The 15692-nt window shown below is 39.5% G+C and overlaps 1 protein-coding gene across 1 annotated transcript in view; it reads right to left on the bottom strand.

The window, feature by feature from the left end:
• Positions 1–15692, bottom strand: part of far1 (fatty acyl CoA reductase 1) — a 37036-nt gene that overhangs the window by 630 nt on the left and 20714 nt on the right. Inside the window, exons 4-12 of the mRNA XM_017474808.3 lie at positions 15178–15357; positions 14346–14523; positions 14207–14251; positions 11932–12059; positions 11517–11584; positions 9166–9337; positions 4528–4657; positions 2730–2857; positions 1–94 (exon numbers count right to left, since the gene is read on the bottom strand). The exon at positions 1–94 is cut by the window's left edge and continues 630 nt beyond it. Of these exons, the coding sequence (XP_017330297.1) occupies positions 1–94; positions 2730–2857; positions 4528–4657; positions 9166–9337; positions 11517–11584; positions 11932–12059; positions 14207–14251; positions 14346–14523; positions 15178–15357 (1123 nt within the window). The remainder of the gene's footprint in view (positions 95–2729; positions 2858–4527; positions 4658–9165; positions 9338–11516; positions 11585–11931; positions 12060–14206; positions 14252–14345; positions 14524–15177; positions 15358–15692) is intronic.

Raw genomic sequence — 15692 nt, 5'->3', positions numbered from 1 at the left:
CCAGATGTTGCGCGCCATCTGCGATCGTGCGATGAAGACACGCCAGATCAGGATCACCAGGACTGTGTTGAAGGTGTAGCGGATGTTTCGCAACCTGCGGATACGAAAACGCAACGACAAACCGTACGTGATGATCATTTACACTTTTATAAAAGGAGTGACAACACTGCTAATAAGAAAAAACAAAAACGGATTTTTTATTTTTATTACCACAAAATCCTTAGGGTATGTTTCTATTTATATTTGAAGAAAAAAATCCTCCCCCCTTAATTTTATCCTTAAATTAGTTTAGGCCAATTCCCGCCCACTGGCCAGCTCTCCCCTACCATATGACATCTACCAACCGGGGAGAATGAAGGATATCACGTGCTTCCTCCAAGACACATGCTGCATCACATGCTAACAAACTCAGAGGAAAGAGCTGTCTGCCCTCTTCCATATACATGAACTCACAGACACCTATGAATGACACGTGCTGCTATGAATGACATGGGAGACAGAGTATGCCCCACCCACTCAGAGAGTACAGCCAATCTTGCTTTCTTGGACTCCCGGACTTGGATTTTTGTGACATCGTTGAGATTTAAATCTCCTGAATGCCTCATTTTTTTAAACAACTAAAGATACCACAGTCCCGCCCTTTTTTTTCCTCTTAAATTTAAATCTAAGGCTCATGAATTTACAGGTCAAATTTCACCTCGTCACCTCTGCTGCTAACATATTCTAGCTCAGGGGTGTCCAATCTTCTCCGGAAACGGCCTGTGTGGGTGCAGGTTTTCATTCCAACCAAGCAGAAGCCACACCTGATTCCACCTGGTTTAATCAGTTGATCTTGGCTTTCAATAGACTCCGGTGTGGCTTTTGCTTGGACTGAAAACCTGCACTCACAACCGGCCCTTTCTGGATAAGATTGGACACCCCTGCTCTAGCTCCTCCAGCTTCAGAAGCAGCTGCTGTACTGCAGCTTCACCCATAACAGCAGCAATCAATTAGGAAGCCTATCAAATACCCCTAAGCCTGAAATATGTGATGCATAATACATTATGTAAAAGTTAGTGCTCACTCAGCAGCCACTTTATTTAAAAGTAAAGTAATACTAGCTGTACATAATACACTGCTGTCGCTTTTAAAGTAATGTGGAATCCATAAAGTCTTGGCACCGTTATATATCCATAGAAGTTGCTGATTAATAGAAGTTTGTCTTGTGCTATACATGATGCAGTGTTTCTAGTCAGTACTTTCATATATGACAATAGAACAAAAATATATTAAAACGAATATATATATATATATATATATATATATATATATATATATATATATATATATATATATGCAAAAAAATACGTACGGCTGTAACAGGTAATGGACTCCTTATGAACGGTCATGAAGTAGAAATGAGAAGAGCGGACAAGACGTGAAATCTCATATCAAATAACTAAATACCTGTATAAATTTATATATACATTGTTGATCATCTGTTGGCCTGCTCTTATCTCGCATCTCAGGCTTAAGCAGAAAACTGTGTGCAGTAAATGCCCCCCATAATGTAATAATTATGTACAAATGGTATTTAAACTTGATTATGTAATATCTAATATGAAAAGCCTTTGGTTAACGCCGGCCATTTGGTCAATATCAGATGATATAACGTCATACTAGCCGTTTTTACTTTCTACCCTTTTATTTTATTTCCATTCTGTTATTTTTAAAGCTTTATTTAAGTCAACCATGAACAAACTCGCTCGAGTACAAACATGCTGGAAATTAGACCTGCACAATTATATTTAATTATATCTCATTGTAATCATGATGTTTGGCTTCATCATGAGCTCATTAACATTTACTGTCTATATTAAGCATTTAAAATGGTAAATGGTATACACTTATATAGAGCTTTATTTATTTATTTATTTATTTTTTTTTTACCTTAGTGGTTCCAAAGCGCTTTACACTGTGTCTCATTCACCCATTCACACACACTCCAATGGTAGCAGAGCTGCCATGCAAGGCGCTAACTTGCCATCGGGAGCAACTCGGGGTTCAGTGTCTTACCCAAGGACACTTCGGCATGTGGAGTCACGTGGGCCGGGAATCGAACCGCCAACCCTACGATTAGTGGACAACCCGCTCTACCACCTGAGCCACAGCCGCCCTAGGTTCGATTTAAAAGGTTTGATTTTATTGTGACTAAAGTGGCCGATCCCTGAAGGATTTTACCTTCAAAGAATCGTAGACATATCATTTAGAATGTAATAGAAACTACTGTTGGAGAAATCCTGAAAAAAGGATGAATCCCGAGGATGCCGCAGGCAACGGAGAAAAATTGGCTGTGCTATGAGTGGGAGGGGCATACTGTGTCTCCTCTGTCAATCACAGCGACACTAGGCAATTGTTGGCATCTGTGAGTTCAAGTATGCGGAAGAGGGCAGACAGCGTTTTCCTCCGAGTGTGTTACACTGTGACGCAGCACGAGCAGTAGTTCATAAAAGGTGGTTGGCTGGTTTTACGTCTTATCGGACGCGCATGTCGATGCAGCTCAGCCGACTGGTGAGTGGGAATTAGAAGGTGACCAGCTTTCTGCTTATTTTCATTGATAAAGTGTAATTCAAGTATTTTCTTTCTGGTCTGGTATTAAGCAAAATAATCATGAGCAGAGTGACTTATAACGCGGGTGTATACTGTTGCAGCTGCAAAAGGGTTAAAACTCGATTCAGACTCATGCTCACTTGTTGAGATGTTTGCGTGCAGCAGGCAGGCCTGATAACTCCTCGTTCAGCACGTACTGCTTCGTGCCCATGCAGTAGTTCTCCATATATTCGGCCCAGTGTAACTGTCTGACGTCAAAGTTAAACACCTGCACAAAAATCAAAGGAACGGGTCAGCCCAAATGACACTATTTCACACATAATTAACGGTGCACACAATAAAGTGTTATTTTTTTATTACATATAAAATTAAAAAAAAAAAAAAAAAAAACAGGAATGTGTGGTCTAAAAGTGATATTGCTTGGTAAATATAGTTAATTTCCAATAGGTGATAACTGGAGTTGTTCAAACGGGAATATGGAGCACTCCGTAGGCACAAACGCGCCATACTCACCCTGATGTCGATTATTTTACAATAACAGCACGTCCCAAAGTGTGCTATTCCTCTTATACCACAGCAACTCACCAACAATTATTAAAGAACATCATCCATTTATAGTTATGTTTGATGTTATGGAACAGCCACAAAACCAGTTCGTTCCTCTTATCACTTACGTTATAGCGGCAAGAAACAGCCGTTCTCTCACCTGCCTCTTTCTTTCACTCTTTCTTGTCTTCTATTCTGAAAAGCTGCAGCTTTACCTGACCGTTACAAAGCGCTGACACTCGAGACTGCTTCCTCCAGTGTTAAATAAACGCCTCCTTACAGTATACTTCACCATTTCCACAATTACATTAAAAAACAAGCCGTTTATAAAAATAAGAACATACTAGGAAGAACATGTTAAAGTGCACCTATTATGCTTTTATATTACCGTTCATGTAGTGTGTTATAGAGCCGTTTGTGAAAAATGTAAAAAGTCTGCAAAGTTTCAAATATCAAAAGTGCACGACAAACAGCATTACTGACTCCCAAAAGAAGGAACCGATTCTGAGCAGCTGAAACGAGTCATTAGTAAATCCAGACTTACTTCCTGAACTAACCTACCAAGGTTTCTAACAAAAAAACCGCCTCTCGTCTTCATTGGTTGCTTGCACACAAACGGAGCTGAAACTTGTTATGGTGGGTGTTTCCTTTTTGAAATACGCTGACAGCGGTAGACCAATCACAACAAATTGGGACATCTGACCAATCAGAGCAGATTATGCTCTCTAAAAGGAGGAGTTTACAATGAATCCTTAGAACGGATCATTTAACGAGTGTTTTTGACACGGGGAGGGGGTAGGTAATGCTGCAATTTAAACTGAAGTGTTTTTTGACCTTGGATGCATGTAAATTTATTGCATGAGACCATTAAAACAAAATTAGGCACGTTTCAAAACCATAATAGGTGCACTTTAATATAAGCCTGTGATTTGCATTACAGTCTGAACTACTGTCAGAGCTGCTGGTATAGTAATCTAATTAAACACCGTCTGACCAATCGGATATGAGCATTCAACACCCAGCGTTTTTTCCCCCAGCTTTATTTAAATAAATAAAGGATTTTAGTGTCTAATATTTGAGTGTAATTTGAAATCCTTTATTTGAATAGACAATACTGCAGTCTGTAAACAGCCCACTTTTATTTATGGAATTACAAGCTTGTTGCCTCAGCTATGGGCGCACAAAGCCTCCATTCAGTACAGACATTGAGCCATACAAGAACGCACTGTTTGAACACACACACACACACACACTCCCTCACACACACACTCCCTCACACACACAGGCTGCCAAATATACCATGTGCAGCTGAATGAATCAAACCTCTGGTTGATTCTGCACATATATATGTGTATGTGTATGCGTGAGCGTTTGTGTTTATGTGTTGTGCACCTTCCTGTCCTCAGCTCCAAGGTGGTTCATGAGCATGGTGACGTTGTCCGTGTTCCACACCCACGAGTGGCTGGTGAAGTACTCCAGCACCATCATGGCCTTGTGAAGGCGCGTGATCGTCTTCATCATCCTGCATCAACAGGGAAACAGCTTTAGAGGACAAGCGGAGACCCTCCCCACCCCCCAAAATCACGTCTCCTAATGCCACAAAGACTGTCATTTTTGCTAATTGACCTACACCAAGTGTCCACTATCAGTAAGGACTGCACAACTGGCGGCAACGTGCATTTTGAAATGGCCTGGCCAGATGACATGTTGCATCACGGCTCTTGCTTTATACACACTTACACTAACAGAGGAAGTTTAAATTTCACACCACTACCATTTCAAAGTGCTGCATTCCAGCACTGAACATTCCCCACGATAAGTGAACAGTCAAGAAGCTGATTTAATGCAGCACAGGAATCGCAGTGTAAAATCCGTCAAATTTCAGTTTTCAGAGCACCGTACTGATGGACGTGATGATAGAACAGATGATAAGACAGTGAGACAGGGTATGAGTGGTCTTGCAAAGAACCTGGGTTTGGAAGACTACACGATTGAGCAAAAATAACGTGCACAATTTTCCATTTATCCCATTTGTAGTTGAATTTTAGGAACCATTAATGCGGGGGTTTCGGAAAACCCTTCAAACCCTACAAATTTGGACATTTTCTACTACATACTGTATATTTCTGGGTACTACAGGAATTATATTTCTCTAATTGAATGCGATTAGATTTCTAGCATTTTATAGTCTTGTTATCCCACTAAAAGTGAAATATAACACATAACTCCAACAACTGGATCAAAGCATGACATTCACTTAGCTAGTAAGGTTTGAGATATCTTTAGCCAGACAATCTGTTTTGTCCACAGCGTTTGTTAAAATAGCTCCTTACCAAAGATGGTCTTTGTAGGCGGACGCCAAAGCAAGCGTTAAACAGTAAATAACAACATTTCCACATGACTTTGGTAAAATACATTTACGGTTTCTTAAAGTTGTGGGGGTCAAAGTATGTTATAGACAAGTCCCTGTGTAAGTTATTTATTTAGAAATGCAAACATGAATGTTAGAGCTCCTAACCAACATCTTCTGACCAATCAGAATTGAGAACTCAACAGCACTGTGGTATAATGTACTTTCAGTGCTACAGTAAAATGTATTAATAAGGTTAAGTATATTTGAAAGGTCATATAAATACCAGTATATCAAGATCTGAGCTTATGTTTAGTAGGATTTGGCTCAGATAGACTATCATTACGTGCTAGATACATTAACTTCATTGCTTGAAAGTCGATAATTCTTGGTTGAAAGACTACAATTGGGGCAATGTAAATTCTTTAAAAGAGAGTTTGAATGTGTTTTACAATGCTTCTACACAAAAATCACTTGAAGTGATAATATTGCTACTGATAAGATTTAAAGCCTCTGCACCCAGGTTCCCTCTAAGACATAATAAAGACAAACAACCATGCATGATAAAGATAATTCATGAAACATGAACAAAGAGACAAAGAGTACAAACAAAAAGTACCCACTGAGCTCAAATCAGATGCTTTTCAGGCCGAACAGGGAGTCCAAACTCAATTATAGCTAATTATACAGGATTAACATAACATTTTATTTCAGATACCAGACATATGCCATACCTGGTAGAGAGAAGTATGGTCTCAGTTATCTCTTTGGAAAGCCAAATGAGAGTTCTTAACGAGCTCATAACTGAGGCGGTTCTGAAGTATGGTGAAGTTTTTGTTACTAATGGTTCTCTGATCATCTTTGGCAGGGTTGTTTGGTATCTGGTACGTTTCCAACGTCGGTAAGCTCAAAGAATAGACTGAAACATCATTCTCAGGTTAATCGTGAAGACCTCATGGCATGGCTCACCAAATAAACAAACAAACAAACAAACAAACAAACAAACAAACAAACTCGATCCACGTGCTTCCAAATTCAAAACCGTGAACGACTAGTAGCATAAAGCCAAGGCAACCGGAGAGATGTTATAATTTGATGTTTTACCACTTGTCTGATAAAGTGCTTTTACACTCGCATGATGCTGGAGCCTAAGCAGAAACCCAAAAGCAGTGTCTACCTGAGAACCACTGACGGCAGGAATTGTTTATTTTAAATGAAAACTAAATTCAAGTATATTTTAAGGATAGTCATCAAAAACAAATGAGGAAATCTGTGAATTTATTGTGGAAGTAATCACCAGCATTTGCAACAATCGCAAAAGTCAAGTTTTGTACCGTATCTGTCGTCTTGGTTATAATCACGTTCTCAAAAAATGTTAGTACCACTTTGTACAGATGTTAAATAATTGGATGGTGAAGTCTGCTTTCCAGAAATAAACAATTTAAACACTGTATTTTACGCTCCCACATCTGTCAACCAGAATGTGGAATGTCTCTTCACAAAACTTTAACTTTGAGCTCTTAGCGGTAGTTAAATCAAATCCTGATCTATTTGTACTAGCATGAGGATGCTTTTAGATGGACACTGCAAAGCACAAGCTGTAGGTTGTTCTGGAGAAAAGTGTCTGCCAAATGCTGTAAATCTAATGCTGCATTCAACTAAAGCTCGACTCGCAAACTTTCTGACCTCTGACTAAGAAGAAAACAAAAGTAAACACCCGGTTGGAACAAACCGGAACTTATTCTCAAAGTCAAAGTTGGAATTCACCATATGACATCATATCAACACAGATATTTACACCGCCAAAAATAAATTAATTACCACTTTTCTATCTTCCAATGATATTACAGTAGAATATGAACGGTAAAGCTATCGCTCATATCACTAATGTTAGCTGCTAGTTTGTTGCATGTTCGTGAGATTTGGTGCTCAAACAAAAACAAGCTTTGATGGTGGTGTCTGTGTTTGTTCCACATTTTGAAGATCCAGCATGTGGAGGTGGAAAATGACGTTTAGTCGAACGATACGTAAAGGTTTGGCTCCAATTGGCGAATAGTAGGCTGGATGCTGAAAAGGTTTGCTGCTTCCCTTAACACTGACTCCAGCACCATGAGGGGCTACAACCTGTAGCTTTGAGTAAAACATCACTTACCTTGACCTACTGCTACTACTGTGGTTCAATGACACTGAACCAAAACCAAAAACTAATACAACCCCAATTCCGAAAAAAGTTGGGACAGTACAGAAAATGCAAAAAAACAAAACAAACAAACAAACAAAAAGAGTCATTTGAAAATTCAATTCACCCTGTACTATACTGAAAACACATTAACACTTTATTTGATGTTTTACTTTGTGAATTTGATTTATTTTTGAAAATATACCCTCATTTCAAATCTGATGACTGCGACACAAACCCTAAAAATGTTGGGACAGTCGACTGGTTACCACTGTGTAACATCACCTTTTCTTTTATTAATACTTATTAAGCATTTGGGCACTGAGTGAAGACACCAGTTGGTTAAGTTTAGCAAGTGGAATTTTCCCCCCATTCATCCATTATGCATTTCTTCAGCTGCACAACTGTACAGGGCCTTCGTTGCCTTATTTTGTGCATCATAATGCGCCACATATGATGTTGATGACAAAGGTTTACCAAAGTATTCCTGACCCCATGTCAGGATCTCCATTACAGATTCATGATGGTTTTTAAGACAGTGATGTCTGAAGGATCGGAGATCACGCACATTCAGAAGTGGTTTTCGGACTGAGATTTGACTGGATTCCTTGAATCTTTTAATTATATTGTGCATTGTAGAAGGTGAAATGCCCAAAATCCTGCCGATTTGTCTTTGGGGAATGTTATTCTCAAAGTGTTGGATTATTTGCTGATGCATCTGCATTTACAAATCACTCCTCTTTGTTTTTATTAGCATTTTCCATACTGTCACAACTTTTCCAGAATAGGGGTTGTAAAAAAACAAACAAACAAACAAACAAACAAAAAAGTTTCTCTGTGTAACCCCATGCCGACCATTAACATCTCTCCAATGGCTTGCAACTGAGGAGACAGAAAACCCGGTCATTCATCGATTCCCAGCGGCTGGTAAAACCATGCCACGCACACCACGCAAGAAGCCATTGGGAGGGAAAGAGGTGGGGCAGGTCCAAGGGGCATGGCTTTGAGGACCTTACCTAGGCTTCTGCCCTGTGAGCCACAGAAAGGCATCGTAGAGCAGCGCGGGTATGGTGTGGCTCACCGTCGTCCAGTATTGATTGGTAAACGGGTTGGAACGCAGGTTAACATTGGGCCGCCTGAATGCCTGCTCTAACGGGTTCGTCTTGAATGTCATGTTTATACAGTATTCTGCAGGGGGGCATACACACGCATAGACACACAGAAACAGGACAACGTTTAAACAGGACCACGAGCGGCAGGACGATACAGGCAGAGAGAAAGAGAGAGCGAGAGACAGACGGAAGAAGGACAGTGAGTGAAAGAGAGAGAGAGAGAGAGAGAGAGAGAGAGAGAGAGAGAGAGAGAGTGCAGAACCCAGCAGGTGCCATCTGGCTTATGCATTCTCCCCAGTTCTGCAGTAAGCAACGTCAAGACACGTCACGAGGGGTTAGATTAAGCACGAGGGTAGGGGGGTTCGGGACGGACGGACGAAGCGATTTACCTGGGCTCTCGTCCAGTTATCCTGAGGAAGAGATCATAGAGGATTGCTGGCGCCTTGTGGCTCACAGCAATCCAGTACTGATTGATTAGATGATTGGATGTGAGATTTACATTGGGCCGCCTGAAAGCTTGCTCGAGGGGGTTCCTCTTGAAAGTGGATATAACATGGTGTTCTATGAGACAAAAGTGGGAATTCAGTAGGGTAAACTCTGCACAGCAGTAACTGATCCTCAAAAAGTACAATAATATAGCATGCCGTTTATGGTAGGGACCGAGCGATGTATCATTTCAACCGAGTGTGCTCAGTGCTCGCAGAACGGAAGTGCTCTCATGCACGACAGATTCTCCGCAAGCTCGCTTCAATACTCCATGCTCACGAAAACATATGTAAATATGATAAATATTTATATCGGTCAGGCCATAAATTACAACTGGGTTGAAAAAAAAAATGTGTATGGATTGAGAACAGATGTATTGTCTTCATGACTGAAATGTTTCTCATGATCTTAAAAACCTTTTGATCTGAAGATGTACGATTAAAACGTTAGAAATCTGTGTTATTTTTTTTTAAAGGATGACTTGGAGCAAAATATTCCAAAAAGAAGTCAAAAAGTGTGCAGCGTAGGTGTGAACTCCTTTACTACTGTTTAAAAAGCATCGCAGTGGGATTCCTCAAGAAACTGGCTGAGAAAATGCCAAGAATACATTTCTGGAAATTCTAGGCAAAAAGTGTGTCTACTTTGAAGATTATAAAATATGTAATTATTTTGATTTATTTTGGATTTTTTTTTTATCACAACATAACCCCCATAGTTCCATTTGTGTTACTGTGACTGATGACTTTATTATTATTCTAAAATGTGGGAGAAAAATAAAATAAAGAACGAGTGTGTCTAACCTTTTGACCGGTAGTGTGGGTGTCATTCATTTTATATATCTATATATCTATCTATCTATATAAACTAATTTTATCAACACATTTTACTGGGTAAAAGTTCCTTATTTTTTCATGTGTCAATATTTCTGTTCTTTTTGTTTAATCATTTTTCTCAACATCAGGCAAAATAAAGCTATTTAAGTGTTCTACCACAGACCTGAAACTAAAAATCCACGAATGGAAAGTAACTAAACATTAACAGACAGCTTTAAATTTAAGGAACGAGTTAATAAAATCTCCCATTAGTGAAGTATTAAGGGTAAAGTGAAAGACTTGGGTTGAATGCTATGGCCTGTTCAGACTGTTATGGCTGGGATGCGCTCACTACTTAAGTGAAATCACACTACATCAGCCTTATTTGAGCTATTCTTGTTGTGGCATTTGTATAATTAGCCAGTGTTTTGCCTAGCAGACTAGTGGATACCAAGGTGTGTTTGATGAGTTATGGGTTAAATTGGGTAAGAGCAAGATAATCGATACTTCTACTCGCTCTTGGTGTGTGTAATTTGACAGATCTGTGACGATTCAATCTTCTTAACCGTTTTAGCTACCATGATAATATAATCCTGGTGTTTTGGGTGGGTTTTTCAGTACTTCATGAATGTGAAACAGTAGAGACACTGAAACTTTGCTCAGCTTTTCATTTGCTGATCTAATGGTATGCATTTTGTATTTCGAACTCTGTTATATCAGGCAAGTTAAACAGTCTGTAAAAATATTATTCTTACAGTACTTCTGTAAATCTGAGGAGATCTGCAGCAATCATCATAGCATCCTTGCATCTCATCCAGCTAACTAACTCTCTCCACTCAGTACAGAATGCAACCTTGCATGTAGTTGTTTATAAATGGCCTTAGAGGTTAATGGCTCCTCAGGGACACACTCCAGCTCCTTCAGCTCTGAAATCCAGACTACATATCCCTTCATAAACTGATGCAGAGGAACAGTAGTGCAACTACCAGCCAGGACACTCAAACATCGAAATTTCACCTTGTCATGAATGCTCCGTTTTCTTAACCTCAGTGGTAGTTACGACTGCACTTTAAGATTCATCCAAAATTAAAATGGGCAAGCAAAGTATTGCGAACAACTGCAAGAAATCAGAGGGGGGCCTCAAGCATTTTTCCTCACCAACCAGGCTCAGATGGTGTAAATGGACTACCATTTACTACTGATTTCTTTCTAGTGCACACTATAGATTCTTGTGGCCTCTCAGTGAGTCACGTCAGCTGTGACACACTTCCTAGATCTGATCTCGAATTGGGCTGATATTTGTATAACACGTCACAAGCAGTGATTGAGGAGGCGAGTGTGAAACGGTCACGGGTGTAACGAACGTAAGGAATTGTGTCTTCCAGCATGGAAATGTAATTTACGGCAGTGGATGTGCTAAAACCAATTGGAATGGTTCGTACCGACTTCGCCCCAGTGGAAGGGATTGATGGCGCCGGTCGTGCAGTTGTACACCAACAAACTTTTTGGCCTGCAAACAAAAACAGAGACGCTTTGTCGAACATGGAAGAATGCATTGCGTTGTTAGCAGTACTGTCTGAATGAATATCGCTCTTTAAACAATACTCATATTTCTACAATACTTACATACTTAAAAAGCAAAAAACAAAAACAATGGTAAATAATTACAATGGTTAAGATCCCATGTTCTACTTTAGTCAGTTAATGTAAGTCTATTGAAATGCATTTCTTGTTCTAACCGCTGTCTAGTGCATCATACTGAATATATATATTTAGAGAGACTGGAAAACATCTTGGCTGCACATGTAGAGTCCATTTGACCTCTGTATGATTTATGTGGGCTGTTGTCACACTGACCTGGTGTGTTTCTGTGAGCCTGAGTACCAAGCTGCAGCCAGAGTCGTGTTGATGACGACATCGACTGGCACGAGGTCAGCCACAGCGTTGTTAGAGGCTCTCATGGTGCGTAGGATGCCTTTTCCTGCCTGCATAAACACAAAAGCACACGAACACACTTGTGTAATCAAAACACTGCAGACACTTTTATACAATTTTACAATAATAATAATAATAATAATAATGATGATGATGGTGTTGATGCCTATAGTGATGATAGAAGAACAAGTGGTGATGATAATGATAGTGATGTAATGATAATGATGATTATGATGACAGTGGCAATGATATTGATGATGATAGTGATGATGAACATGATTATAATAGTAAGGATGATGATAATGATGAAGATAATAATGATGAACATGATTATGATGATAGTGATGATAAACATGATTATAATAGTAAGGTCTGCACTTATATCCAAAGCGCTTTACACTGTGTCTCATTCACACCAATGGTAGCAGAGCTGCCATGCAAGGCGCTAACTTGCCATCAGGAGCAACTTGGGGTTCAGTGTCTTGCCCAAGGACACTTCGGTATGTGGAGTCACGTGGGCCGGGAATCGAACCGCCAACCCTATGATTAGTGGACAACCCGCTCTACCACCTGAGCCACAGCCGCCCACTGATGATGATAATGATAAGTATGAGGACAGTGATGATGAGCATGATTATGATGATAGTAAGGAGGATAATGAATATGATGGTGAGGATGATGATGACGACGATAATGACAGTGATGGTAAAGATGATGATGATTATGATGAATATGATGATAGTGTTGATGATGATAAGCATGATGAAGTGTTGATAAATTCATTTTTGGTGCTGGTTTGGTCCCAAATTGTTTTAAACATGCTGTTGTTCAACCTTTGCTTAGGAAACAGTGTCTGGATGAAGGCTACTTTAATAATTATCAGCCTGTCTCTAAGCAATCGTTCTTGTCAAAGCTGTTAGAGAAAGGTATGCAATCACAAGTGATACAGTTTTTAAATTCAGCGAAGTTATTGGAACTTTAACAGTCTGGTTTCACTGTTTATCATAGCACAGAGTCTGCTTCATTAAAAGTGTCCAATGACATTTTACTTGTGGTTGATGCTGGTAAAAATGCTGTTTTGATGCTATTAGATCTTACAGATGCCTTTGACACTGTAGCTCATAATGTACTTCTTTGGCGTTTAGAGCATTTGATTGGTATAAAGGGTACCACCATACAATGGTTCAGTTCATATCGTAAAGACAGGTCCTTTTCTGTAGTGTCCTCATCTTCAGCTACTATTATTAGCGGTGTACCTCAGGGCTCCATTCTGGGCCTGCTTCTTTTTAACTTATATATGCTTCCGCTGGGGAATATTATTAGGGAACACATTGCATCTTTTCATTTATATGCCGATACCCAGTTGTATGTACCATTGAAAGCTGGCAACTCCATTGTCCATGACTGTCTTCACGATATTAAGAAATGGTTAACAAATAACTTTCTCCAACTTAATGAGGACAAAATGGAAATAATTGTTTTTGGTCCCCCGAGATTGAGAGATGATCTCATTAATGAGCTTGCCAATCATTTCCCCTCAATTTCTTCCCAGGTTAGGAACCTTGCTATCATCCTGGATCCAGAATTATACTTAACCAAGTAAATTAATTTGGTCATTAAGAATAGTTTTTAGCAATTACGGATTATTTCTAAACTTAAAATAATTTTGTCTTTCCAAGATTTGGAGAAGGTTATTCATGCTTTTATCACATCGCGGATAGATTATTGTAATTCATTGTACTTGGGTCTTCCTAAGTCATCTCTTGCTCGCCTCCAGATGGCTCAGAATGCAGCTGCAAGGCTGCTGACCAGGGCAAAGAAATTTGATCACGTCACCCCAATTTTAGCATCACTCCACTGGCTCCCGGGCCATTTTAGGATCCAGTTTAAGATTCTGTTGTTTGTTTTTAAAGCTCTTAATGATCAAGCTCCTTCTTATCTCTGCTTATTCCAATTTTAGTATTGTTTTATTGTCAGTTTTCCATTTGGTTTTATGATGTTTTTCTGTTTAATAATTTTCTTACCCTGTTCAGCCCTTTGGTCAGCTTTGCTGTGTTTAAATGTGCTACATAAATAAAACTGACTTACTTACTTATGATAGTGATGATCATGATTATGATAAGCATGATAGTCATAATTATGATGATAATAATGATGATAGTGATGATGGTGAGGATGATGACGACGATGCACTTACAGCAATGAATATTCCACTCGGTCCATTGAAATTATCTATCCAGCCCTGGTGTGGAAAACAATTAGTATATCAACATACAATATTACACTAGTTATGAAGATGTTTGCTAGTAGATTACAGTAGCGCAAGAGATATTTACAGGGAAGGGCTCTTTCCAGCTGGCTCCTACTATAGAAGGGCGGATGATGACCACGTTGAGGTTCCCACACTCCTGCTGCACCAGGTACTCGGCCAGGGCTTTGGTGTATGTGTACGTGTTGGGTCGTTCACCGAGCAGCTTTGGGGTAATCAGACTGACCAGCTTATCGTCCATCCACCTGCACATAAGCACTTGACACAATTAGGCTTCAGATGAAGTCTCATACTACTGTACGCTACATTCTAAATAAACTAGCTGTCAGTTTTCATTTTCACACTGTAAAAAGTTCAACTGTGTTTGTAGGCTATTTGGCAAACACTAAATGTTCAACATACAACCCTGTAAGGAATAAAACACTTATTATGTTTGGGGTGTTATGTTAGAGGAAAATGATCGACAGTGGTGTGAAGTGTTTTATTCCTCTTATACCACAGCAATTTGTCAATGCTAACAATTTATTTATTTACTAAAGAATGACCCTTACACTTTTTATCCATTTTTAGTTACCTTTAATCTTGTGGAATATCCTCCAAATATGTTAATTCCTGTTATCATTTGGTTTATAACAGCTATAAAAGGTCCATCTCTCACCAGACTCTCTTTAATCTCTTAAAGTAAATAAATAAATAAACCAACTTAGCTTGTCAAGTTACTGAGAAACTGTTATCTCATCTGGCATGAAGCATTTACTGTGTTGGAAAACTTTGCAGCTGGAACTACAGTCAGAGCTGCTGTTATAGAAAATTAATTGACACTTTGCAACCAATCAGGTTCAAGAATTTAACAGTTCTGTGGGATAAAAATCGGCTTAATTAGGGTTTTAGATACTTACTCCAGCGTGTCGATGAGCTTCCCATAGTCGACAGGCGGCGGGTAGACGACCTCTTCGATGAGCTCTCGGTCGCAGTTAGCGTACGCCGTGGAGACGTGAATAAACACCTCCAGCTGCTTCATACCTTGGGCCAGACTCAGCATCTTCTGTGTGGCCAGCACGTTCAGCTGCATGGCATCTCTGATCGACAAATGCATATGACAGTGTGAATGCGAAACCTGGGTACTAATCACATCCTGATCCAACATGTCAAATAGACTCATGAACATCATTTCCAAACGACTTATTAAGCCAGTTAAGCGCTTCTAAAACTCATCCAGGTGTTCAGAAATGAAGCCTATAACGAAATAAAGACAAGCTCCGGTTCTTCAATCCTAATGCAGCAACCAATTGTTACTAGACACAGAAGATTTGATGAGCCACCACGCCTGTTTTGACTGAAAGGTGCAGGCTCTTTATTAGTATCTAGAATAATGAAGACTACAGAAGGGGGTAGAGCTTTTTCTTTTATAAAG

The sequence above is a fragment of the Ictalurus punctatus genome, chromosome 8 (genome assembly GCF_001660625.3).
Source record: "Ictalurus punctatus breed USDA103 chromosome 8, Coco_2.0, whole genome shotgun sequence".
In the NCBI taxonomy this organism is placed as follows: domain Eukaryota; kingdom Metazoa; phylum Chordata; class Actinopteri; order Siluriformes; family Ictaluridae; genus Ictalurus; species Ictalurus punctatus.
The sequence above is the reverse complement of the archived record's forward strand: the minus strand, read 5'-3'. Positions and strand labels throughout refer to the sequence as shown.